The sequence below is a fragment of the Trifolium pratense genome, linkage group LG2 (genome assembly GCF_020283565.1).
Source record: "Trifolium pratense cultivar HEN17-A07 linkage group LG2, ARS_RC_1.1, whole genome shotgun sequence".
Taxonomy (NCBI): Eukaryota; Viridiplantae; Streptophyta; class Magnoliopsida; order Fabales; family Fabaceae; genus Trifolium; species Trifolium pratense.
The window spans coordinates 28,242,124-28,270,112 of NC_060060.1; the positions used below are offsets into that span (position 1 = coordinate 28,242,124).

Consider the following 27,989-nt stretch of genomic DNA (forward strand, 5'->3'; position numbering starts at 1 on the left):
TGGTTTTTAAGCATCAATTTATTGCGGACCATATGAACACTTCCCTACCCTAAAAATTGCACATATGGTCTAACCTAAGATATCTCCACCCTTACTAACAAACACCCCATTGCGATTCATGTCCTAGGGGTAGCACAGGAACTCAGGCTACATGGTCATCTATCAGTTACATGCATCTTGGCTCTGACATGTATATAAAAAAGAGTTACCACTCCCTTAAGTATAGTCCTTAGGAGAAAAACAATTAAATACTTCATCTGAACACGAAAAATAAATTGGATATTCTCTGATTGGAAAAATAATCATCCAAGCAAGTAACTTAACATAATCATCCCTATCAAATAATTATACAACACAAAAGTAGAAAATATGTTACATATATGAAGGTTTGAATAAATAACAGGAAAGAATTCTTGTGGCAACTATTCATCCACCTGCATCTCTTTTTATTGCTTCATTGGCAGCTTCTTGTGCATTTCTCACAATGAGGTTGACACCATCTTTAACATTTTGACGCAGAATGGAATTTTACTATGATCAATTCAATATGATTAATAAAGAAGCTAAAGTGGCTACGAGTGTAATAACTAAAGAAAAAACAAGTTTTGAAGATGCATTTGGTGACCAAGGGTATGCATCTGGAGGAGGCATAACACAGTTATCACCATTGAAATAAATCCTTCTTGGAAAGGCCCATCCCTTATCAAATGTGAAAGTTGATTTATCTTTTCTAAACAAGATTTCTGATTGCACATTTCCAAATGATCCGGCTGATGAAAGAAAATCATTGTAGAATTTTACTCCCCACAACATACCTGTATCATCTGTAAAACCACATCCAAAAACAACATCAGTATTGAAATATAAAATTATGAACATGTTTAGATATAAAGTCCAAAATATGTTTAAGCCTTATGAAAGTATAGAACTTACTTAAGCCCTCATAGGGATTTAGTGACTTGTACTTAAAGCTGAAAAGCTGAGTAAGATTATCAAAATTGGGATGCTGCACCACAAGATTCCATTGTGAGTAATTCATTCTATAATTGAAATTTGTGATTGTGATCTTGATCCTCCAATACTCTTTATAATTGAGCTTCACGTGCCAATGCACTCGTATCGGACACATGTGACTTGTACATTGAACTAGAGGTGTATTTGCAGGTTTTCCTGATGATGATACTATTGAAGATAAATGTGGAGAGTCTGGACTGCAACACAAATTCAGCAAAAATAAATCATGAGTTGGTAAAATGATGACAAAATCCACTATGAAACGTTCTTTTTAAGTACCAGGCTCCGTTTCAATAAACAACTTAATTAAGCGGTTATCATATAGTAGGTGTTTGTGTAAAAACTATTTTATAACAAAAGAAAAAATCAAATCAAATTGTTTTCATATAAGCTATAAGCTGCTTTTATGAGCTATCCTGGAGAGTTTATAAAATAAGCTGAAAATAGCTTGTGAACATGTCATAAGCTATTTTCATAAGCTCTCTCAAACAGTCTTCTGGAACAAGATGAATGAAAATGATAAATTGGAGACTTACTTTACACAACTGTCAGGTTGTGTTTTGTTTTGGCAGCCACATGTGCAGGTTGGGCAGTTTACTACCGTGTCATTATAGAAGGATGAGAGTGAAACACAACAAGTTGGTGTCTTTTGAGCCAAGAATTGAGAGTAAGTACAAGTAATGTTCCAGGTCACTGCCACAAAAACATTAATATTAAGTTATAGAAAACCTCAAATTTGAATAGTGTGGCTACTATGCACACATCTTATATCTAGATCATGGTTTTAAACTGCGGTTTGCAATCGCAATTACGGCCGCTATGTTAAGGATTTTGAGATCTCTACATCAATATTGCAACCGCAATTTTAATGCATAGGCCGCATTTTCCCACAATATAACGATTTGCTATGTAATCGCAATTTAAAACCATGATCTAGATGCTGATATTATCAAGAAAGTTAGGAAAAGACAATTAGCAACTTACTCAGGGCTTGTGTCACTCTCCTCTTATCACTGGTAATAAATTGAGTTGGTCTAACAATTTTTGCAGGACCACAAGTGTAACCAGGACCAGGTGCTCTGAGTGTGAAATTCCTCGGAAGTTTTACTGTTTTATTAGTTGTTCCGGCAGAACCAACACTAAGTTGAAAAGAACTTACTGCATTGCTTGGATCTTGAGCCCATGAATTCAAGACTCCACCTTTGCAACAATTTGCAATCTGTTGGTTGTAAGGAGTTCCTGGCAACATATCAACTACCGTTGGATCTTTCTTACAACAATGTGGAGTTCCTGCTTTGAATTTCGAACAATCTCCTTGTTCTGTTGTTTGGCTTCCCATCATGTTCCAAATTACTTCCTTTTTAGCCCATGTCCACCCTAGTGTCCATCCTGGCTCTTGAATATGTCGATATTGTTGAAAGTTGTACATTGTAACAATAGCCTGCTCAACACAAACCAATCAAAATGTTTTAGAAATACTCGAATCTATTTGGCGTCAGAAAACATTTTATATTTTCATTTTCTGATTTCGCTTCTAATTGCAAAATTGTCAATTTGTTTGTACAGAAAACGTTGGAAACAACTTTATTTTTGTTTTCCATTATTTTCCAACCCTACAAAATGAGCTTGTAAGGTAAGGGGTATCTCCCACTTATAAATTCAATAATTCAGGTCATATTTCATCGAACATCATCCCCTCATATGGATCGTGATAAAATCTAGTTTAGGCCTAACTCAACTCTAAAAAACGACATGTAAGGTGAGAGATGTCTCCCGCTTATAAACTCGTTTTCAACTCATACACGGGACTTCTCAACAATAACAAGTTAACCCAATAAAAAATCTTTTAAGTACAGATTGAAACAGGTATGTACAATAGAGAACATTCCATCAAGCATAGTTTTACATTTTCCTTATATTTAATCAACATTTTACATAGTTCTTACTTGTTGATTCCATAAAAAAAATTCAAATCACAAGTCAAATTACAGAGTGTGCTTAATGTTTTTCCTTGAACTTAATCAAATTAAGGAAGTTGTGAACACTTACAACATAGCCATCTGCAGTCCAACTCATGACATCCCATTTGAGTGTTATATTTCCAGTTGGATCTAACGGATCATAGGCTTCTGTAAATCAAAAATCACTTTCAAATTATCACTACTATTCAAGCCAATTTTTTTTTAACAAATTAAAGCTCTATATTGACTAGATTGTTAATCAAAAGATATATATATATATATATATATAAAAAAAATAAAAAATAAAAAAAAGATCTTTATCATAAATCCATAAGTAGAATCACCAAAAATGTTGACTTACTTAAATCAATTTTCATATCCATAATGGTTCTAACTATATATTATCTATTCAAATCTCAAAAATAGAAATACACTTCAACAATTCAACCATCATTCACCAAAGTTGTAATAAAAAGAGACTAACGACTTTTATAAGAAAACAGAAAATGTAAAGTGATTAATTGAGAGAAGTAGATTTACCTGTGGAAGTGAATGTTGAGCAAGAGAAGAGTAACAAGAGTAAAACTACAATAGACTCCATTTTTTCTTGATGCAGATTTGCTTGTTTTTTTTCTAACAATGAAGCTCTCAAGTTAAAGATCTGCAGAAGCAGTAAGAGGTGAAGAGAGAGTAAGAAATCTTAGCTCTATAGTTTCATGAGCAGAGCAAGAGTTGTGACTTTGTGATGAAGTGATATACTATACTATAACTATAAATCAATGTAATCACGGTCTTTTATTATGTAGTTGTAAAATTAAGAAATAATAACATGTGGAAGAAGATATGAAACAAGACATTAAATATCAAATATCAACAATACCCTTATTATTAGTCAGTGACAGCCATCAAAGTCTATAATTTTCAAACTAGTATATATAAACATTGATTGAGATTTTCAAAAGCCAGCTAGGTGTATCCGATTAAAGAACGATTTAATCGAGCTAAGGGTTAAGGAGCATGAAGTTCAAGTCATGTTAAAGGAGAAAAAACTAACGTAAGATTGTAATAACATTGCTTATAAAAAAACGATTTAATTGAATGAAAGACATAATAATAGGTTTTTTTTTTTTTACGATAGGCGATAATAAGGTTGGTGTGTGTTATTTTTTTTGTCAAGTAACCTCCAATAGTGAATAAATGGATCGGGATTTGAATCTCAACCCCTACATATATAATAATTTTATGCTCATTGTATAATTAATATATTTGATCTATATTATAGATCACATATATAAAGATAAATTTTTTTTATATTATGACAAAAAAAAGTATATTAAAATTTGTATAGTCAATATTTGTTTGGAAAATATTATTATAAGTATTGTTTTCAAGGAAAAATTATCCTTAACTAATGTTTCGGAAACACCAGTATGACCTTTTTTATATTAACTAGCGGGTTAGACAGATGCGTTCTGCGTTGTCCATGTCTAACTTATGTTAAAAAAAAACATATTTTATGTTATGATGAGTTTGTTAATAAAAGATTTTTACCGCTAAAAAATGTGTTTTATGTTATGATGAGCTTGTTAATAAAAAAAATTGTTGCTACTAAAAAAAATCAAATATATTATTGGTAATATGAAAAGTCGACACCGAAGTTTTATACTCCTATATAGGTATAGATATAAGGGGTGGTGTATGTTTAAATTATTTAAGAAAAATTTAATAAGCTCTGATTTAGTAATTTCCATAGTATTTGGGGACATTATGGGAAGAATGAATGGTACCGACAGAGAAAAAGCTGTGAATTAACTAATTAAGAAAGACAAACAAAGTGACGAGTATGAGTGGGCCTACATGTGAATATAAATAAATAAAAAAATAAAGTTGAATGTCTCTCCTTCCTCTTTCTGTCGGTGCTCATCGAAGTTGCTCATTTTTGTCTTTGCAAAATACTTATTTATGCATCATATGTTTAGTTTTATTTAATTTTAATAAACTCTGAAAGTAATTATTTTATTTTTTGGTTTTAATTCTTTGATTTTTCTGGGGAAAAGAGTCTTGATAATCTAGAATTCGATCACATGATAAATAAAATTCAGCTAAAAACCAATTTTATAAGGAATTAAATTTGGATTCTCTCGAATAATTCGTTCTAAAATAAATTTATTATCTTGCGTATATATAAAAAGAGTGAGTTGCTAACTTAAAAAAAGAGAAATTAGTAACAATTTAAACTCAATATTTTAGTTGAATCAAATAATTTTTATATATAAACAAAGAGATAGTGGTAAATTTTAATTAAAAGTGTTCAATTTTTTTTGAAGTAAACTAAACTCATTTCATCAATGATAATAGAAGAAATACAACTTGGAGGATGATAAAAGTAGTGGGGCTAGACTGAAATACAAACTCTCTAACTAGATTGTGAGCGGCTCTATTAGCTTGCTACTGGATAAATGTTATGTTGTAATTAGCATTAGCAGATAAAATGGACTTACAAGTTGACAAAAGAGTACCTAGTTCATTCTCATATCTATAATCATTAATAATTGCATTAACTACTATTTGACGATCACTTTCAAAAATGACCCTCTCAAAATCATTTGTCATAGCAATTAACAAGACATAAGTAGAGGCTTCACATTCGGTTGGTGTTAAGGGAAGACCAATATTTTTTTTTTATATATAGACAAAGAGATAATAGTAAATTTCAATTAAAAGTGTTCAATCTAATTAGTTGAATTGTGTGTTACGAATAATAAATTTTGTACTATATTAAACAAAAAGAACTTTTTTCTACCAAAAAAAAAAACAAAAAGAACTTTGTATTATATTGGACATAGATCTATTTATTACATACAAATAGATATGATAAATGAGTCACTACAATATGAGCAACTAGCAATAGTTATTTATTGGTGAAAAAAAAAATTGGGTTACTGTTATTTATATATTTTGAACATTATTTCATGTCCCATTCATGTTAAGCAATAATGCAACATCACTCAAGTAGAAGGAACGTAAATGAATTATTTTTCTCGAAAAGCTTTTGGTACAAGATACTCCCTCCGTCCCAATTTTATTGACATAGTTGACTGTTGTGCACTCTTCACACATATTGTTTTGACATAGTTTTAGGTGGTTTGTTATTGAGTTATTTTGAAAACAGATAAATAATATTTTAGACATAACTACATATTTGGTCCCTTATGTTTATTTTAACTTTTAATTTGATCTCTTATGTTTAAAATATATTAATTTGGTCCCTTACATTTATTTTAGGTTTCAAGTTAGTCCTTTCTGTCAATTTTGTCACATGTGGCAGCCAATTTGCATATGTGGACAGACACGTGGCACTTGGACACACTGAGATGTGTACTGTTTAAACGGTGTTTGTGACAAAACTAACAGAAATGACTAACTTAAAACCTAAAATAAACGTAAGAGACCAAATTGATACTTCTTAAACGTAAGAGACCAAATTGAAACATAAAATAAATGTAAGGGACCAAATGTGTAGTTAAGCCTAATATTTTATTTAGAACGTGTTTGATACGCTAAAAAAATAAAGGACCGTACTAGACAATTTCAATTGTGTTGTGTTTGTTTTTAAAACTGTTTCTGGTACTGGATAAACTGTGAGCCAAAAGACAAAAAAAAAAAAACTAAAATTTTTGTCCCCCACGAAACCACGGGACAACTTTTTGTCCTCTGCACAAGTTGTCTAAAATACCAAAATAACATTTTATCTACTAAACATCGTACAAAATTAACACAAAATTTATTCAATATCTTAAATGTTTGTCTTGTGTAGTGGGAATGGATTGAACACGTATTTGAACCCCAGGGTACGTGGTTCGATTCCCACGGAAGGCAAAAACTCCACTAGAGAGGGGGGTGGAGAAGATCGTGAGGTGACAACCGGGATTGCCTACTAAATACGTAGAAAAGGGGTCCGGACTGTTACAAGAGTACCTACTTTTTTTAAGTATTGGTACTCATTAGGTATTTCATTGGAGGAAAACAAAATCGACACCACTTCTATGATAAACCTCTTCATTATAATAGGAGTACTTTTTTTGTGAAACACATTTATAATGATATAGAATTATCGGTAGACTATTTATTAAATATAGTAATTAATACTATTATTGTAAAAATTATAAACAAGCAATGTGTGCCAATAAGTATCCAACAATGAAGAGTTTCATTGTGAATGATTTTTTTTTTTTGAAGAAGCTAAAATGTCATTGTGAATGATCTTACATTTTCTAGAATAAATTTGTGTGCGTTTGTTTGAACTTAAAAAAATATAGAAATTATTTTTTAATTTTTTTAAAAAATTTAATACTACTTTTCGTTTTCTAATATCATAAAAATTATTTTCTTAAAATGTGAAACTCCTACATATAAGTTCCTTAGCTTATTTTTTTAAAAATAGATTCTACAAAAGTTACTAGTATTTGTGTAAAAAATAAATTATTAGAATTAACTTTTCATTTTGAAGTTAAAAATAATATTTTTTTTCCAAAATAATATTTAAAAAATTATAACAGACACTATTAAAATTATAAAATATATATATATATTTATTTTTTTAAAAAAAAAGTCTTTAAAAAATCCCAAACATACAAACATACCCTCTGTCATTTTGACACCAACACAAAACCCACACGAGTGACTGACGGCGAAGGCAGCAGCAAAACAAAGTGAGAAGATTATCTCATTCTCGTTAGACAACTTTACTTACCCAACCAATCAGCAATTCATTAGATTCTTATTCTCATTCTGATTCAGCAATTCATTAGGTTCTTTCTATTCCACATTTCTACTATATACTGTACATTTTTTCAGTAGAACAAATCAACAACTTTGTAGATTAGATGGAAAACAACAGTATCATCTCGGAGCAAACAGTGCAAGATGGAAAACTCTACAGACACCTCAATTCTCTAATTGTCTCTCATCTTCGTCACAACAATCTAACTCAGGTTAGATATTCCTTTTCTTTTTTTTTTTCTTCAAAAATATTCTTCATTTTTTATATTAAATAAAATGTTATTTTTTCATTTCAGGCTGCAACTGCTGTTGCTTCAGCAACTATGACACCATTGAATGTTGAAGCCCCGCCCAATAAGCTTCTTGACTTGGTTGCTAAGGTTCTTGCTTCTACAAACCCCCTAATTTCATATTTTGTTTATGGTCTAAATATGATATTAGTTTCTGCAATAACAATGTATTTTGGTTTTAGTTCCAGTAATTTATTTTGTTTGGATTCCGCCCTTACAATTTCAAAAATAGTAGTTGTTAGTTCCTAAAATTGCCTTATTGGGCCATGTGGCGCCACCTGTCATGACTATATTGGGCCACATATGACATCAAGGAGTCTATGTTTGGTATCACGTTAGAAAATCACTATGGATCACTGTGATTCTGACATACACACCGTCATACCAAACATACAAAAGCAACAATTTTTGAATTTGTAGGGACTAAATCTAAACAAAAAAACTTACAGGACTAAAAACAAATATATATATATATATATATATATATATATATATATATATATATATATATATATTGGTTTTTCACCACCAGTTTAATCTGGTTTGTGGGTCAGTTCTGGCATCAAGTGGTTCCAGCCCCTCCCGATCGCAGTTGCGGGGGATCGAACCGTGGTCCTCCCTACCAAGTTCAGTGCCAATAACCACTGAACCAACTAACGATTGGGTAAAAAAAACTCTATATTTACAAGGACTAAAATGATATTTAAACCTTTATTTATTGACTATAGTGATGGATAAATAAATTTTGTCCCTAAAAATGTAGTCTAGTTATTGTAATGCTCAAATGTCTGTCATGTTAAACGCTATCTATGAAGGCTAGAGATGCTCCAAAATATGAAATGGGTGGGTGTTGTACCTGAAGTGTGTGCAAACTCATCACTAGTCATCAGTTTTCCGAGTCTGCAGTTTTTGCCGTTCTAACTTCCTCCAAGAGCGTGAAACCCCTTGAAACTCAAAATTTTATCGTTCCAGTTGTCTTCGCGTGCACCCGGATGTTATTTCTGCATGCGAAGTTAGTCACACTACATTGTCCTCAATGTATAGAACATAGCAATGCAGTCAACAATAAAATAAGACAAGAAAAATGAAATGAGTAGGGAAAGAAACATTCTTGTCAATTAATGTAGATGGCCCCTTGTAGGTGGATATCTTCCACCATGTCCTCTGTCACCGAGACTCTGCGGATACTTTCAGACACATGTTCCAAAAGTATTTTTTTATTGTTTTTTATGAATATTTCTTGGATACTTCCTATATTTCCCGAGTCCTGGTACTCCTTGGACATCGACAATTTTTTTGTAGTCCCTGTTTTGAGTTCTCCTAAAGATTCTTTTGTTGATATCAAGTCATTTGAGTTAGATTTTATGTTAGAGACAAAACTCTAAAGTTTTTGCTTGGAATATAAGTATCTTTTTGTAAATTGTGGATATTGTGATTGTATTTTTTTGATGAATGCTTATGTTTTTTTCTTTGCAAGTATTTTACATGTATATGATTTTGTTAATGTATCCAGGTCTCGTAGTATCCTGAATTTCAAAAATTTCTCATATCCTCTTATCACTATCATACTAGGTACCTAGGGACTATAGTGGTTTTTTTCTGTTTGCATTTTTAGGGACTAATGTGTCTTGCGGGAAAGCTAATCAAATATAAACTTGGGAGTTTACTCCTTTCTTTTGTGTAATCTAAACTTTCCCTTTAATGTGAGCATGAGGAAGTATTTTGTTCTAAAGAAATAACAGGGTCTTGCAGCGGAAAAGGATGACGTGTCAAGAGGGACTTCATCTTCTCCCTTTCAAGATTTGGGTGCATCATTACCCTTGCCTCGTCCCGGTGCAACAGCCATTGATTTTAGGCAAATTTTCTACACTTGTTCTACTGTTTTGGTTGATCACCTTTTGCATTTGAATTGAATGGAACAATGTTTAATTCCTTGTTCAGAGAAATGCTTGATATTATGTTGTTACTTGTTGCTACCACCATTGCCAGTTATGGTGTTTCATAATTACTGTTATATGTTTTTTGAATAGAAAACTGAGGAATGGTTAGCATATGGTTCCATAGCCATTGTGGAAAATTATTGCTTTTGGTTTAATTCAGTATTTTCTGTCCTATATTTTTAAAACTTATAAGGGAAAAGCAGTTCAAGCTTATCTATTTTATTTTCAAGTGAGTATGTAACAGTTCAACCAAGACTAACATTCACTTCTATTAATTGGAAATGAATAAAGTGAAAGTTAGCACGTATGTTTTTAGGATGCAGGGATATGCCGTTGTTGTGTTTCTCTTACCTGTTTTTATTTTTTGGTTGTGGAAATGAATGATTTAAGGAAAGCAGGATTGCATATTTGATCCCATCTTTAAGATTAACATAGAGTTACAAAATGATATTTTGCATTCATCATCAAACATAATTTATCTCATGCTACTTGGAATACTCTTTTAAGTTTCCTTCATTCTCATATAGAATATTTGACAGGGTTCCTATCTAGGGATCCTATCCAATTTGCTATATAGGGATAATGTTAAGTCATCAATTGTTCATTGGTGATAATGCTCTCAACGGCAACTCTGTATTTTGGTGTAACAGCTCTTTGCCAGATTTAAAAGGTTCGTCAAAAGGTTTCCCAAAGCACGAGACACGACACCTTTCAGAACACAAGGTATGCAATATGCTTTAATAATTTCAACATATCTTGCATTATAATTTCAAAATACCATGCAAACCTTACGAATGAGCAGTTACTTTTTGTTGATTTTGGAACTGATTGGCTTAATTTCTAGAATGTTGCCAGATGTGCTAGGTTTAGCCCTGACGGAAGGTTTGTTGCCACTGGAAGTGCAGATACATCAATAAAGCTATTTGAGGTGCTAATTTATTATTTAGAATAAATGTATTGCTCTTTCTTGACACAACTTTCAAACTTATGCTTCAATTTATTTGGCAGGTTTCAAAAATCAAGCAAATGTTGCTACCAGATGCAAAGGATGGTCCTGTGCGGTCTGTTGTAAAAACATATTATGACCATATACAAGTATATTGCACTTTTCCAAGTTCTATTGAGTTTCTCGTGCGAAATTGTTTCCTCTATTGCATAGTTTGATATTTCTGTATGATTTTAAACTAATAATTGTCTTTTTCAACTATTGTTGACAATGACCTGGCTTCACGATAGCTTTTAATTTCTAAGGTGTCAAATAGATAATTTCCCTTAGTTCGAAAATATTACATATTGTTAGTATTCATTTAAAATCTAATAATATTGGAAGTTTTATGGTTACTGGATTTGGAGACTTTTAGTTAGCATACTGAAAAGCGGAGCGTCAGTTTACAAATGACTAAAATTGTATGGGTTTTATTCTTCATCTATATTTCACCAGACCTACGGAAGCTCATAGTTCAAAATTATCGTTGTTGTGATAAATTTACATTAGCAGCCTAACATAATATGTGAATATCAACGTGCCAACTTCTATTTGTCTGTGCTGTTGTGGAGTTTGTTTTTACATGTATTACACTTGCTCTAATACTGACGAGGTTTGGCAGGTTTTTGTTTTTACATATCCTATTATGCTTTTATGTGGTGAAATGTTTGGCAGGTTTTTGTTTTTACATATCCTATTATGCTTTTATGTGGTGAAATGTAAAGCTTATAAAATGATTCTGAGAAACTTTCGTCATATATCTGACTTTTCTTATATATATAACAAAACTGCAGCCAGTAAATGATTTGGATTTTCATCCGCAAGGTACTATCCTGGTCTCTGGAGCCAAAGACCAGACAATAAAGTATGATCTCTTGTAGTATAATTATTTGATTTCTTCTGTAATATGTGTCTCATGTTTATTCTTTTTTCTTGTCTCTGTCCTTTATATTTTGGAATTGCTCTTAGAATTTGACATGCTGGTGTAATATCATTTAGGTTTTTTGATGTTTCAAAAACCAATGCCAAGAGATCTTACAGGGTTATCCAGGTAGTGCTATTCTACATTTATATACTAGCAACAAATGAGAAATAATAAGAATTAAGCATAAACTTTCATTTGTGTTGAATTGTCTTGCAGGACACGCACAATGTTCGCTCTGTATCTTTTCACCCCTCCGGGGACTTTCTGTTGGCAGGTATTTACATTTTTCACATCGTTCTGCATAATAATATGCTACCAATGTCTTTTTCATTACTAAAAATAAAATGGATTCAATCTTGATTTATGTGTTCTTTTCGTGTTTCTTAATAGTGTGCAAATTTTCAATTACAAACATCATGCTTGCTGTGGAGCTATATTCATTGTATCTGTTGAAATAGAAAATAACAGAGAACACAAGAGGCATATGGTGAAAACCGTGTGTCATAGAGCATCACGGACATTCCATTATATAATATTAAGAGCATTAATTACAAAGGAATATTACTATGGAATGGAATATGTTATGCTAAGAATACTCTAGAATATATTTACAATAATATTAAATATCAACAGTATCATGTCATGTTCACCTCTCAGTATTATTTGTATGAAACCGAGCTTAGGAATTCATGTGGTCCAGTGAATTACTTTTGGTTGGTATCAATAAACCAATACTTTTAGGCTTATAGATTACCATCCAATCAGCATCTTTGCTTTCTTCCTTGATTTTCTCAAAACATCAAAGATGATAAATATCAATTTCTGACAGGCACTGATCATGCGATTCCACATTTGTATGATATAAATACCTTTCAGTGTTATCTTTCCGCAAATGTCCCAGATAATAGCCCTAATGGAGCCATAAACCAGGCATGTCAATCCTCTCTTGCTCACAAACTATTAATATTAACTATTTTACTTTCATCGGTGCTACAGTGATCAAATTATTTCCTTGTCTGGTTTGTAGGTTAGATATTCTTGTACAGGTGCCATGTATGTTACAGCATCGAAAGATGGTGCTATTCGGTTGTGGGATGGCATCACTGCCAATTGTGTGCGCTCAATAACTGCAGCACATGGAACAGCAGAGGCTACCAGTGCAATTTTTACAAGAGATCAAAGGTATAAATACATTTTGGAGCAGATATTTGTTTAAGTGACTGACATGTACATTGATGCAGTAAAAGACATAGACCATTATAATAATTATTCCTGGTTCTGTCCCTAGTGACGAGGGAGCGTTCAACAGAGGGGCCTCTTTCCACGGACCACGGGCTTAAGTGACAGACCACACCATAACTAATCTCTTAACCCATTATTAACCAATGTAAAACTTCATCACTGACTTTTTTATAAGCAAAGTTTATCAATATAGAGTATGAAGGGGACTATAATCCATATACCAATTATAAAGTCCTGTACAAACATTACTCCCTTTGATTTTGAACATAATGAAGTGGTGTTAAACTGATGATGTTTTTTAAACTAGAACAGAAAGAAAGATTGTAGAACTGTGCATATGAGCCAGCCTGGTTCACCCAGTTTGACGGATAAGTCAGTCGACTCAACTTTTTTAGTGAGCCAGAAGAAAAAATAAATGCGGCTCGACCCACCCCGGGCTCGCAGGCCAATGCCCCACTTTGACAAGTCTACTTTGAAGTTATTGCTCCTGTTGGAGTTCGGAACCTTATTGGTTTATCTTAGAATTGAGAGTTGGGTCTAACTCAACCCTACAAAACCGGCTTGTAAGGTGAGGATTGCCTCTTACTTATAAACCCATATTCAGGACATCTCGCAACCGATGTGAGACTCTTTAACACACCCCCTCGCGCCAAGCGCTATGGGCTTGAGGCGCGGATATGAAAGGTGAATGACCCGATCAGAACTTGATAGCAGACGGCCCAGCGGATACCAACTTGAAACTGAAGGTTGGTTTATTTTCTGTATATTGAAAGAGGAATATACAATGTATATATACAGGTACATGAGTCACCAAATAGGTAATGAGTATCAAATCATAATATCCTAGTCATAAATATAGAATATCTCAACAGTTTAACACCAGAGAATGAACCAATTTGCAATGAACACCATGTTTACTAATTACTACTACAATACACATTAAGATCTTGTAGTTTATTTGATCAATGCTATGTTTGCTTTATCTTAGCAAAATCACCAACTCCCTCTCCAGCATAGGAAAAAAAAACAGAAGAGAAAAGCTTAGATTGATATAATGGCCAATGCTGGTTTGACCAACTATTTACACTTCAAATTTGTCGAATAAGCTTTAGATTGGTGTATCAATATAACTGCTGTTTTCTAGGTTTGTCCTCTCCTGTGGTAAGGACTCTACCATAAAGCTTTGGGAGGCTGGTTCTGGAAGATTAGTCAAACAATATCTCGGTGCCGTACATACACAACTAAGATGCCAGGTACTTTGATTTGGTCAATTTATATACTGATAAGCCAACTTTTTTTAGTGAGGCAGATGCATAGAATTTTAACTTGCAACGAGAGAGATTGTGCTTGTCATTTTTTCTTAGTTAATTTGACCTACCATTAGTTTTAAAAATTGTTTGTTTGATCTACTTTATACAATCACAAGCAGTTATTGTCTGTCAATGTTATTGGAAATAAAAAGTTTTAGTGAAAACTTTCCATTCCCATGCATTCGTCTTTTGGGGAACAATAAGTAGTTATCACATTTTCCATCCATGTTCTCATAGTTACCAATTTACCATTCTGTCTACTCTCTGTGCAGGCTATTTTTAATGCGACAGAAGAATTTATTCTATCCATAGATGAACTGAACAACGAGGTTTATTTAGCTGTCTACTGTTTGGTGATGTTAGCTTTATACAACGGATTTTATATGAAGAATCTTGTGTACTTTGCAGGTTGTTATCTGGGATGCGATGACAACAGATATAGTAGCAAAATGGCCTTCTAATCATGTTGGTGCACCACGCTGGCTTGAACACTCGCCAGTAGAGTCTGCTTTTATTTCGTGTGGAACTGATAGATCAATTCGGTTCTGGAAGGAGGTTTAATATATATACAGTCCCTAATTAAAGCGATCAATGAATAAAATTTAGCTCAGGAAATCTCTCTCGCCCAATTTATGCTACTATTATTCACTGCAAAATCAGTAAATGTATTTGCTGCATAAAATTAGAGGATTATGTTTGTGTTGATGTTGTGCGCTTAGTTTTTCAAGTACTTCTTAATAACTGTTTATTTCACAGTCCCTGTTTGGACCAACTTAGCTTAATTTTGATATGTATAATGTTAACAGGTCTGTTTTGTATCCCCCTCACCCATTTTGACATCGTTTATTTTCACATACTTCTATTTGAAGTTCCTTAAACTAAATTTATAAATGAACAAGAATCGACTTGAGCTACAGGAGGGCAATTTTGACATGAACTTGTTTAAACTGTACATAGTAAGCTCGAATAAAATCGTGGAAAATGAGTTTGAAGTTTCATCAATGTTGAAAATCAAAAAGAAAATAAGATAAGGAGAGGATTCAATTAGGTAGATGATTGTTCAAATGTTAATATGCAATTCTTTTCCTAGCGATCTCTATTTGGAAATCATTACAACAAACTTAAGACATTGATTATTATCTGGATGGCTTCGAAGAAAAGTGAGATCGAGCAAAATCAGTAGAAAGGAGCAAATGTAAGTAAACCAGGGCAATAAGTATATACAGAAAAATGGAATGGTTTCTGGTCTTACATGATTAGAAGGATTGTGGTTGGTGAACATTGTACATGCAAAACACTCTGACACTCAAGTAAGTATTGCGTGAAGTGAGAGGTTAAGAGAGTAAGAATGAATATTTGTCCCTTCTACATGAGAAGGGTATATATAGCCCTCGGTGTGGAACCAAGACTATCAATGTGAGGGCAGGTTTTGTGGCCTCGTTGTTGATGGTTGTTAGAATAACGGCTGAAGAGCCATAATTGACGGTAAATATTAATCATTCTGGTGTCGACTTTTACAGAATTGGAGGCTTATGTGGGCGTTGGACAGGAAAGCGTTGCTCTGGGTCAACATTGAATTGTGCCGAGCTCGACACTGAGTTGGGCTGAGGTACAGTCCAGAACAAGAGCCCCCCAAGTTGTTAGTATTGTGCAATGGAGGGGTGACTTGAAGTTATTTCGCCGCTGGATTTGTGTTGTCGAGCTTGAAATTGTGAACATATCTTGATGTCAAGTATATTAACTCGAGGCTTCTTCAAAACGATTATTTGTCGAGGATCTTGACGAGTGAGATGACTAATTGCCAGTTTAGTAATGTCTGGGATGAAGGAAATCTTCAATGTTGATTATGATCGTCGAACTAATTCGTGTAACTTTGTGTTCGAGGAATATGTTTGATACGTTGATTCGTGAATATCTGGAATTTATGGCGACGATAACGAGCATGTGACTTCAATATAATTTTTAAATAGCAAGAATTTAAAGGTCATTTCTCAATCATAGACACTTAAAGAATGAGATATTGCTTGAACATATTTTGTTCTAACATTCCACACCTGTTCACTACTATTGTTTTTAACCAATAACTAATTTTTCATCATTCTTCATTTCCAAACATCGTCACCTCCATTGTCCTTTAATAAATTCTTCATCTTACTCAACATATATGCCTTCCAAACATCTTGTTTATTCTATCATTAAGCTACAATGTTTTCTCTCTCGACCCCCGCCTTTCTTTTCTACCCTGAATTTCCGTTTTTGTCCTTGGGGTACTTCGGTTTGTACGAACCGGATTTTTTTGTCATGCTCAAAAAATTCGGTTAATAAAAATCGAAATTTTGTGTTCCAATTTTTTTTTCAAATTTCCTGCATAAATTCAGCATCAGACCCTCAACGTCCACAATTTATTTGAAATACTAAACGATGTTCGATTTGAGTAAACGACCACTCGTTGGAAAGCTTAGGGTGTCAAGATTACAAATATAATTTTAGTTTTGAGGGTTACGGTTTGAAATTTAACATACTTAATGTGTAGGTAGATTTTCTCATACTATACTTAATGAAATTTAACAATTCCGGTGTCAATCATGTAGTAAATTTTGTCTTCTTTACGCTAGATTAAAAATTATTAGCATACGACTTATATTCAGAGAGATATGCTAAATTTACCACATGTAGCTCTACACGAATTTTCACATAAATCTTTCTTCTTTTCTTAACATTTATGTTATTTCGATTTAATATTATTTTTCAATATTATTTTTGTTTCTGCTCTGCTCCTCCTCCATTGTATTTTACGCCATTACAAAGGTGATGAAAGCTCATTTCCCCGGTGCAGGCTCGGCGGCAGCACATCCATTCCAGCACTTGTTCTAGTATGTATTGAAATGCCAGTGAGATGGCTTGTTCATTAGAAAAATGGGTATTGGCTTTAAGAGCTACACAATGTTATCCTCAGATTTGTTTCTTTTTATTTAGTTTTATATTAGAAAAATGGGTTGTTGTTTTTTAATTCCAAAATCATGAGATTGTATAATTTGTTTATGTCTGATTCAAATAATGAGATCGTTTAATTGGTGAAGAGAATAGGAAGAAGAAATTAGTTGCAGACGGAATGGAACCAGACAAGAGAGGAATAAAAAATTATTATTAAAATTTAAAAAACATAATTTGTAAATTACAATTAAACCTACATATTTAATAGCTCCTACAAAGAAAAGAATGGGTTTTTGGTCCAAACAAAAAAGGTGTTCATTGCTAAAATACACCTTCACAATTCACAAATGGTTGTGGGTGTATTGCAGCATATCCCATTAAATTAGGGTATAAATGAAATAAATTTAAATTTATAAGAGTATTAAATAAAAATAAATATTTATAATTTGTTTTCCTGATCTGTGTGATTTTTTTAAAATGTTTCTTATAAAAAGGAGCGGAGAGAGTATTTAACTATATTTGCAATTACATGAGGTAGTTGCTTATTCATACTTTTCTTTTTCTTCTTTTCATTCTCTAGCTACCTATTTTGTAGTTTATAATATGTTTCTAAATTAATTAGGTAAAAAAATTATGATAGGTGCGTAAATAATGTTTATCAATTTTTTAATATTAAAATTATTTGTGGACCTATTAAAGTTATTCACTTAAGCCATTAGGGTTGGTCTAGTGGTGAGGGGTTTGAGTAGTATGTAATAGGTTATGAGTTCGATTTCCAACTCAATGTAAACAAAAAAAAATTATTCACTTAAACAATGTACATTTACATATTCAAATAAGACGTGTATCAGAATGTTCACGGGTAAATACTAGTCTCGAGTTTTTTAGTAGATGAAATGAAACAAAATTTTGGTAAGGTCAGATTTTGAGCTTATAGCTTATAACTTATAAGCTCATATGACCAAAAAAGATATGTTTGATAAGCATTTTTCAAAAAGAGCTTATAGCTTATTTTACTAGCTTATAACTTATTTTTCAAATGTTATTTTAAGTAGCTTACGAGCTTATAACCTATTATTTTTCCTTTCAATTTTACCCCTGCCATCTTACTTGAAAAAAATTAAATATTAATTAAACATATATTATTTTTATGTCATTTCATATTTATATGCTAATTCAACCGCTGATTTTATTAAACACTACAAATTCAATCAATTTTCTTATTCTTTAAAAGCTACTAACTTAGAAGCTACTTCATCCAGTCTCTAATATAAGAAAATAATCCACTTTTTAGATACATTAAAATATTAAATGTACCTAGTATATGATATAGTCTAGATACATCAACATTTCAATGTATCTAAAAGTGAACATCTCCTTATATTAAGAACTAAGGGAAGTATGTTACAAACTCATCTATTATAAACTAACTTATCAATTATCCCATATTTTTTACCGAGTTTAAATATAAAAAAAAAATATTTTACTCTGAGTTAATTAAAAATAAGAACAAGTATTTTGGAGTAAGTAAGGGAAGATGCCCTATTGCCTTTTCGATTTTCCCACATTACTCTGTTACCACCACTCCCATCCCAAACTAAACTACTCTGCATCTATCTATCTATCTATCATCTTCTTCTTGTTTTTCTCAGTCCTCACCCCCCACCCCCAATAACAATTTCTCGAATTAGGGTTTATCTCCCTATTCTCAAACCTTTCAATCTTCTGACACCGCAAACCCTACTCTTCCCCAATCACGATTCCCCCTTCTCTTTTCGCGAATCCCCCTCGCTCCATGCTCTAACACCTGCGCGTTTGTGTTTTCAGATGGTTCCATTTCGAAAACATTGCTGGAAAAATACATGAAATGCTGCTTTTCACTTTTTGTAGTTCTGTTCCGTGTTGCACAATGTCGATAATTGTCGTCTGCGTGTTCATCCAAAACGGTTAACAATTCTGTTACGGTATGTTCGTTTGTTTGTTGGATTCATTTCTTATTCTGTTATAGGTTTTATTTTATTTTTTTTGAAAACATTATTCTGTTATAGGTTGAGTTAGCTTTTGAATTAGTTCTGAAAAGTTGCACATTTAACATTATTATTATTATTTTTTATATATATGTCTTGATTCTTGTTGTTTATGTTTGATTTTTGTTCAGGGATTCTCTATTCACTGTGAAGATTGGTTTTTTTTTTTATAATTATATATATATTTTTGTTGCTTAATCGAGGGTTAGTTCAAATTTGAATATCTGGTTTATGCTTTAGAGATGCATAATCAAGTGAATTGCGGTCCGAACTCGGGACAGGGTTCTGCCCCTCTACCTCCGGCTGCCCTGCCGCCGCCACCACCAGTACCACCGAGTTATCAGCAGGCACTGCCACCTCCTCCACCGCCACCTCATTTTCAGCATTTTGTACCACCAGTGCCACCACCACCAGCTCCATCAGCAGCTTCCCATGTTTATTTACATGGAACCCCTGCGCCGCCAAATACAAGACCTTCATATTCCATCCCATCTCAAATGGCATCGCAAACATTCCCTACCCTTGGACAAAATTCACAACATTCTTCTAATTTAGGTGTCCAGAGTCATATCATTCCTCCCTCGGTTCCTACCCATATTGGGCACTCTCATCAGGACACATCTTGGGCTCCTGGGCTGCCAAGTAGAGTGTTGCCACCTCCTCCCTCTTCTTCCCAAGGACAAATTTTGCATAATCAACATCTTCATGCACCGTCACCACCCCCTTTTCGTGCTCCGTCTCCGGATGGAGTTTATTTCCATTCTACTGTTGGGAATTACCAACACCAAGTACCTTCCGTTGTTCCTCCGCCGCCACTACCATCATTGCCAACTTCTCGACCACCAGTTCTGCCATCTCCACCGCTTCCTACCTCTGTCACGACTTCTACATCCTCCCAAGCTGCATTCACTGATGTCCCGGACTCTACGAAGAATCCTAGCTTTGAATCAAAGGATGTGGATTCAGTAGATGAGTTTGTCGCTTCATGTCCATCTGATATTGCTCCTGTACATAATTCTGATTCTGACGCTAATCAGGATGGTGGAAATTGTGGAGAGGTTGCGCCGGTTTCCCTCAGAAATGAGACACCTAGAAGTGTGATGAGTCTCCCCCCACCTCCGCCCCAGCCAGCGGAAGAAAATACTGTAGGCACTGATTCTGACATGGAGATGGAAGGTTAGTTTGCATTGTTATCTAACACTTTTTTTTTTGATGTTTTATTAAATTATGATATCTTTGGTTCTGGTCTAGAATTGGTGTGAGTGCTGAATATGTGAGTAAATGTATGAATCTACTGTTATGTATTCTTAATATTACTTTTTTATTTTGAATTTGGATGCTAATAAAATGTGGAGTTTATTATCGTTGTTTAGCGATGCCAATGGATTAGAGTTTTGTAATATAATATAATATACACGAAACTGGATAACAAATTATAGATATCCCTCCTTAGTATTCCATCGAGGGTTACTGCATACGCTTTAAAAAGTAAATACATTGTTACTTGATATAATTTCTATGATGGTGACCTTACTAGTGAATATCTAAGCTATTGTTTTCTGATAACCTGTTCTCTGCTGTGTTTATATAGCTGAATAGGTAAAACTGTAAAAGTGTATTCCGTGGGTGAGGAGTGGGTGTAATTGGTTTAGTTTAAATGTTGGTACACATTTTAATTTTTGGATGATAGCTGGCTGAAAATGACTAGGGGAAGAGAGGAGTGGCTTTTTTTAACAAATAAAATTTTATTCGATAACTTGAGCCTGATCTACTTTATTTTATTTCTCATGGTCTGGTTAAGATGATATCACGCTTTCTGACAAAGACCAAAGATCAACTTATGCAATTGAAGTGATAACTCAGCAGCATGATCGGGTGGATGAGGTGCTTAGCATGAATGAGAAAATACAGCTGCAGCAGAATTCAACAGAAAACGAACCTGCCAAGACAGTCTTATCCAGTGATGCATCATGCTTTGGATCTACAGGAGTCAGCAAACAAAATGAAGGTTTCATTTTATTGTTCATTGTTTGATTGATCTTTGTATTACTTGTGTGATTGAAGTTTCCGTACAGTTATATATTTAGTCAATCAACTATTCATTATGGCAGTTGATATTTGTCAAGATTAGAGACAAATATTTTCCAATACACTGTAATTTTAAGCACTGGAATCTAGTCAATGTTGTCTATGGTGGAATGTGGCACATAATCATGTCATTGTGGGTTATGTTGCAGCCATGATGGGCAAAAACTCCATCATGCCATTCTGCCAAGGTGGCACCATGGCCGCCGTTAAATAATGCTGATCTAGCATTGATTTTTCAGTATTGAATCATCAAGTATTTTAGTGTTCAGTAACTTTTCACTTTAATGTTTAAACTCCAAATCTAAATGATAAAAACTATAAAAAAAGATTATACAAATTAATCAGAAGTTATATGCCAATTGCTTATGTGAAAGTACTCAGTTTTTATCTTGTTACGGAGGTAGCCGTCTCAGAATTCAATAGCTCTTACTTGCTAGGATTTAGGAACTCACAATGGAAGTAGGGAAAATGGAAAGAAGAACAAACAGAAAAATTAAAAAGAATTCTTCTCCAATGGTTTTCTTCTTCACAAAGAGTTCCTCCTCTTTCATAGAAAATTTCTAATAGTTTGAATGAATTCTTCCATCTCCTGATCCCCCCCATTTTATAACCGATACCACCTAGCTGATTAACCACCCAAACTAACCCTTACCACACTATCTCCTACCACTTTATCCGAACAGTAATGTTAGAATATTATGCATCTATTATAAAAAAAAGAAGAAGAATATTATGCATCTATTTATTATTTGATGCCAAATCCATGCTAGCTATCTTGTATATTCCTTTATTCAGAGAATTTTATATTTCTGTGTTGATAAGACTCTTAAAATAAAATGCAGGACCAGGACCTTCATCTGGTGTTGAGCCCATGAAATCTGCAAGATCAGTTACCAAGATTCATAGTCCCACGAATGACTCAAAGGAAGTGGCTGAATCACTCCTGGGCACTGGGTCGGGAAGTTTGGCAGTTCCTCTAGACAAGGAATTTATAAGATATGGTACTTCTGATCATAGCGAAGCTGCTAATCTCAACAGAGATTCTGAGCAACTTATGCGAATTGGCAGCCCAATAAGACTTCTTCAAGATTATGCTTCTGATGAAACTTCAGATAATGAAGATGAAGGCCGTACAGAAGCTGCTAATAATGTTTTTAGAGTCTCTGCAGGAGCTGTTCCTCGTGTCCCGGATGCCCGTAAAGATTGTGAGAGTAGTTTGGAGACTGATATTGGATTTAAAAATCCCTCCTTTAGTCAAAAGGAGATTGGGTTGTTCTCCAAATCATCACAGGATAATTCCGAAATATCTCCATGTTTAGTACAAGAGTCTGACAAAACCTGTAAAAGATCCGTGTCACATACTACTGGTGATGGATGTGTTGAGCCTACTCTTGAAAATCATGTGTATGTTAATTTTGCTTCTTCAGTAGAGGCTTTCCAAGGAAAAGATGGATTTGGTGATACTGGCTTTGACATTGATAGTAAGAGTGGTACTGCTGAACAGGAACATGAGAAGGAAACCTCAAAATTTGAACCAACTGGTCTGAAAGTAGATGAATTCGGGAGGAATATCAGAGAAGGTGCTACAGATAGTGACTCTGATGAATCTCGCAGTCATCGGACTAAGAGGATGAAAAAAAGAGATAGAAGCCGGAGTCGCAGCTGGTCTCGATCTCCGCTAGACAGAAGGAGTAGGAGAAGAAGTCCTCGGAGGAGAAAGGATAAAAGAAGCCGCTCTCGCAGGTATGTACTGCTGTAGTGCATTGTAGGATGCCTTGATTACCTTCTATTAACTTGAGTATTATCTACAGACAAATGGGGATTGTGTAGCATGCATGGGCTGTCTTTTCCTAGGTTATTTTGTTGCATTAGTTGAACCTTGGCTAAAACCTCCCTGTTAGTTGAGGATCTACGATGCACTGATATTTATTTTTCTTTCTGCATTGTACTCAATTATCTGTGACACGTCGATACTCCATTACACCGTCAATAAGTGTTAGGGCAGTATTAGAGACCATTTAAAAAATTAAAAATAAATTCGGATAGTTTTGATATGCCGTTGACAGCTTGACATGCTCCTGACACGCTGTAGATACCTCATTTTTCATGACTCGTCACATCTCAGATACATATTTTATAATATGTTGAAGCTCACACTCATTAATAGCAACAAATATAACTTATATGACCACTTCATCCATTCAGCAATTAATCTATCTCTATTGCATATATATATATATGCAACCGATGCAATGTATATTACCTGTTGACAATTTTCACCCATATTCATATTTTCATCACTATTTTCAGCCATGATTGTTGAAATGCAGTAATATATATTTTTTTCTATTTTGTTAATTGCATACTATATTTATTATATTTTATGGATTTTTTACTTTATATTTGTATTCTAAATGTATTGCATCCTATATTTTTAAAGGAACACCTTATCCGATACACCATGCACTTCTCATCTAATACTCATATCGTATCTTTACATCATAGTTGAGGATTGATTATCTTTCTGACATTACTAGTGCTGGATCTTGATCACTTCAATTATTCCATTTTTCAAGGAACACCTTATCCGATACACCATACACTTCGTATCTAATGCTCATATCGTATCTTTACATCATAGTTGAGGATTGGTTATCTTTCTTACATTGCTAGTCCTGGATCTTGATCACTTTGATTATTCCTTTGAAAAATATTATATTTATAAATTTTCAACGTTTGATTGTTGCAGCTGGTCTCCTCGGCGGCGTAGAAGCAGGAGTAGGTCTCCAATCTTAAGACGTTCAGGTGACATTCACAGTGAGAATGTGAGAAGGGACAAGGATAAGGCTCAATGTTTTGATTTCTCACGTAGAAAGTGCTATCGTGGAGCATTATGTAGGTTCTCTCATCATGAACCTGACAAGAATGCTACATCAAGGCGCTCTAGGAATAAACATGATCTGGAACCTTATTCTCGTGAAAAAAGTTCTAGGATTAATGAGGGAGTGAAGAGTATATCTTCTTCTAAAGTGTCAGATTATGAGCATGATGGAGTCAGAATTCAGGACATAGATCGTCACCAGAATATAACTGGCCAGGAAGTAGTGCCAAAAATGGAAGATTCTGAGGGTCGGGCTGTTGTGTCTACTACCTTTGATCAATCGGTTAATTGCAATCCAAGCTCTGAAGGTGTCATAGAGGTTTCTCCTAAGGTGCAGGAAACCTTGGTAGTTAGAGAAAAGCCAAAGACTTCAATACATAATAATGATAGTTCTCAGAATGCAGTAAATTCTCATCAGCAGCACTTGGTTGATGACTTTCAGCTTGAAGCTTTAAGCAGTGCTGATGCTGCTAAAGAATCTATTCCCTCGGAAGTTAGTTCATTTGTTCAGCAACTACAATCCAATGTTTCTGTTGATGTTCGAGAACATTCTGGTGCTACATCTAAAGACATTATTCCTTCAGAAGATGGTTCATCTGTTGAGAAACTACAGTCCAATGTTTCTGCTGAAGTTCCCGATCATTCTGGTTACCCTTCTCAGCTTCTAAATGCGGCCTGCGTGAATGATTTGTCATCCGATAAAAGATCAATGATTTCTGCTAATGAGGTTTCTGATAGTGAACCTTTACCATGTATGTTACCAGATACACAACTACAGTCAGTCACTAGTTCTGTTGGTCCATCAGATCATCCTTCATTGCATTCTCAGGCTTCTAAAGAGTTACCTCCACAAAGTGTTTCATCGGTGGAATTTCCACTTCATACTCACCCATTGCCTGCTTTTGTTGGTTCACATTCCCAGGGTGAAAATGCTGTGCATATGCCACAAATTCCAAGGCAATATGGTGTGATGCAGCAAAATGCATTCTTTCCTTTCCAGTCCACTGCCAGAGAAAACTTTGAACCTTACCCAGCTCCATTACAGACATCAAATTCTCATTTCAGTGGACCACCTCATAGCTCTTGGACATCCTTGCCGCCACCACCACCACCACCATCACATGCGATGTATAATACCAGTTCAAACATGGGAGTTGCAAAATCATTCATTTCTTCAGAATTTAATCAGAATCAACTGCATTCAAGAACTGACTATGTTTCTCAGACTTCCATGATTCCCGGGTTACCAACTCATTCTCAAAGTTCAAAATTTGAGGATCAAGTTTACCCTCCAATGCAGGATCATTCACGAACTTTCATGCGCACAGAATCTTTCTCTCCCAAGCAACTTCATCAGGGGAACCCGGCATACCAATCGCTTTCAAGCTCCACATCTTTTGGCGGCCTGCATCATCAACCAAAACATTTTTCTTGGGAGTCAGATGTGAACAGACCACAGCCTCCTTTGGGCAGCAGGTTGCCTCCTGAAGGACATTTCAGCACGTCATCCCTCACTCTTCCATTATCACAGCAGCAGCAGCAATCAGTTCATAAATTACAATATACTTCATCTGATGTTAATTTGGCTGGACCTGGAGGGACTGCTACTGTATCCAGATATCCACCAGATGTTCCTGATAGCAATCATTCAACGTCTCTTCCGACTTTTGGAGCATCAAGAGCTTCTGCCCACTATAATCCTTATGCATCAACCTTTGAGCAGCCACTAAGTTCAAAACTCAGTTCAAGCTTTTTACAGCAAGAAAATGATATAGTTTACGGTAACAATTATGGTCCTTCTAGATATAGCGAAGGGGATGTTGTTGGATCAAGAGAGACAGCATCGCCAAAACCAGCAAGAGCTGTTGGTCAGATCTTGCCAGGGCCTGGTGAACAATATGATCCACTTTTTGACAGCATTGAACCATCGTCCTCTTTGAAGAAATTTGATTTTGAGCAGGAGCAGGAAGTTGCAGGTGAATCCAATATCAGCCTAAGACCTAAAAGTTCTCATATGTCTTTGGATGCCAAAGAGAAGAAGCATGGGAAGGTTGGGGCTGTTGCCTCTACCAGTTCTCTAAATAATGATGAATATGGTGAAACAGCAGATGCTGAGGTGGGTGCTGTTGAAAATGAGAGCCTAAGTAATGATATGGATGATGCTAACATGTCTCCGGGGAAGGATGAAATTAATCAGATAAAATCTCCAGGGAAAAGAAAGAAGAGCAAGGATTCCAGATCAATGAAATTATTCAAAGTTTCCATTGCAAACTTTGTGAAGGAGGTTTTGAAACCATCATGGAGACAGGGTAATATGAGTAAGGTGGCTTTTAAAACCATTGTGAAAAAGACTGTAGATAAGGTGTCGGGAGCTATGAAAGGCCACCGTATACCCAAATCTCAAGAGAAGATAAATCAATACATTGAGTCATCACAGCGGAAGTTGACTAAACTTGTGATGGTAATGATCTTCTCATCACTTAGTGTTTTTACTTCATTGGAATGAAGTGTTTAGGTAACTGTTTATGTTGGTTTTATGTTTATACATCCCCATCTGAAGTGGTGCATACTGCACAGAAATAACTCTGGTCTGCATTTTGTTAATAACAAGTCTCTGTTCGGAGAAAATGACTAGAGTCTGCATACACAGTCTTCTGTTTTTCTGTCTTGATATGAGTGTATGCAAAGAAAGAAAAAAAATCTCTGTAACTTGGTTGAGAGGGCTAGTGCTGTGGTTTTGTTTGCATCTTAATCTTGAGTATAAATATTTGTGTTTTTAATTAAAAAGTTGCTCATGTGTTGTCTAGACCCAAAATTCTTGTTTTTCAACTTGTATTGCTTGTATGAAGACAGAATTTAGAGATTATTGAACTTCATAGAACTGTTTTTTTTTTTTTCTATCTTTTTTGGTAAAAGAAGAATAAGAAGTTGGTTTAAACTTTGTATAACCAAAAAATTATAAATTACTGGTCAGAATTGTAAAGTTGGTTTAAGCATATAACACGTCTTAGGGTTAACATGCAAATTAATTTTAATGACTTTTCATGTCCTTCATTTTTTGCAGGGTTATGTTGACAAGTATGTTAAGGTGTGAAGGTTGGAAGTGAACTATGCCAATGTTTCTTCAACATTCAATTGCCAGTTTACACCACTTTTGTAGGATATACCGGTGCTTACCTGGAGTTTGTATCAGATGATGATCTGTGACAATTGTTCATCAGCATTCCATTTCATGAAGATTTCTTGGTCAACCTCAAATGTGTATGTATATTGTGATATAGTTATTTTGTAGTATTTTGAAGAGGTTCGCCCATAAATATCGTGAAGTTGGAACTTTTTCCCCAAGTTCTCTCTTTTGTTGTTTTAATGAGCTATTAACTTAAAGAAATTACATTAAAAAAATTGGCGCAAGGAAAGTAAAATTTCCCAATCTTTTTTCTTGTACAAAAGTTTTTTCTTTTGACTTTTCAAGTACTTGTACAACAGTTTTTCTTTTGACTTTTCAAGTACCATGGGTTCCAAAGCGTCTCATGCTTGAAAGAGATCTTCCTTGTGGCCTCATCAAATATTTTCCCTGAACTATGGAAATGAATAACTTTTCTTGCAGTGG

The 27,989-nt window shown here is 34.3% G+C and overlaps 3 protein-coding genes across 7 annotated transcripts; 2 read left to right on the forward strand and 1 right to left on the reverse strand.

Moving 5' to 3' along the window:
- Positions 1-258: 258 nt before the first annotated feature.
- On the reverse strand, positions 259-3,877 carry LOC123905501 (protein COBRA-like). The gene is made up of 6 exons (XM_045955126.1): positions 3,516-3,877; positions 3,064-3,143; positions 1,999-2,455; positions 1,551-1,707; positions 934-1,211; positions 259-824 (listed from the first exon to the last, which is right to left on the reverse strand). The coding sequence occupies exons 1-6, from the start codon at positions 3,574-3,576 to the stop codon at positions 538-540; spliced, it is 1,320 nt and encodes a 439-aa protein (XP_045811082.1). The 5' UTR covers positions 3,577-3,877; the 3' UTR covers positions 259-537.
- A 3,734-nt stretch (positions 3,878-7,611) lies between these two features.
- LOC123905502 (cleavage stimulation factor subunit 50) lies at positions 7,612-15,363 on the forward strand. 4 transcript variants are annotated; one of them, XM_045955127.1, is made up of 14 exons: positions 7,615-7,969; positions 8,054-8,137; positions 9,790-9,902; positions 10,638-10,710; positions 10,832-10,915; positions 10,996-11,082; positions 11,767-11,837; positions 11,972-12,023; positions 12,114-12,171; positions 12,727-12,827; positions 12,925-13,079; positions 14,284-14,392; positions 14,722-14,778; positions 14,858-15,363. In XM_045955127.1, exons 1-14 carry the CDS (start codon positions 7,862-7,864, stop codon positions 15,008-15,010), a joined length of 1,305 nt encoding a protein of 434 aa, XP_045811083.1. In that variant the 5' UTR covers positions 7,615-7,861; the 3' UTR covers positions 15,011-15,363. The 4 variants fall into 4 exon arrangements, with proteins under 4 accessions (XP_045811086.1, XP_045811083.1, XP_045811085.1 ...); XM_045955129.1 differs by lacking the exon at positions 7,615-7,969 and having other exon boundaries at positions 9,781-9,902; positions 10,527-10,710; XM_045955130.1 differs by lacking the exons at positions 14,284-14,392; positions 14,722-14,778; positions 14,858-15,363 and adding an exon at positions 14,128-14,277 and having other exon boundaries at positions 7,612-7,969.
- A 3,545-nt stretch (positions 15,364-18,908) lies between these two features.
- On the forward strand, positions 18,909-27,985 carry LOC123905504. 2 transcript variants are annotated; one of them, XM_045955131.1, is made up of 6 exons: positions 18,909-19,347; positions 19,542-20,586; positions 21,212-21,418; positions 22,341-23,241; positions 24,248-26,840; positions 27,444-27,985. In XM_045955131.1, exons 2-6 carry the CDS (start codon positions 19,653-19,655, stop codon positions 27,471-27,473), a joined length of 4,665 nt encoding a protein of 1,554 aa, XP_045811087.1. In that variant the 5' UTR covers positions 18,909-19,347; positions 19,542-19,652; the 3' UTR covers positions 27,474-27,985. The 2 variants fall into 2 exon arrangements, with proteins under 2 accessions (XP_045811087.1, XP_045811088.1); XM_045955132.1 differs by having other exon boundaries at positions 19,651-20,586.
- The last annotated feature ends 4 nt before the right edge of the window (positions 27,986-27,989 follow it).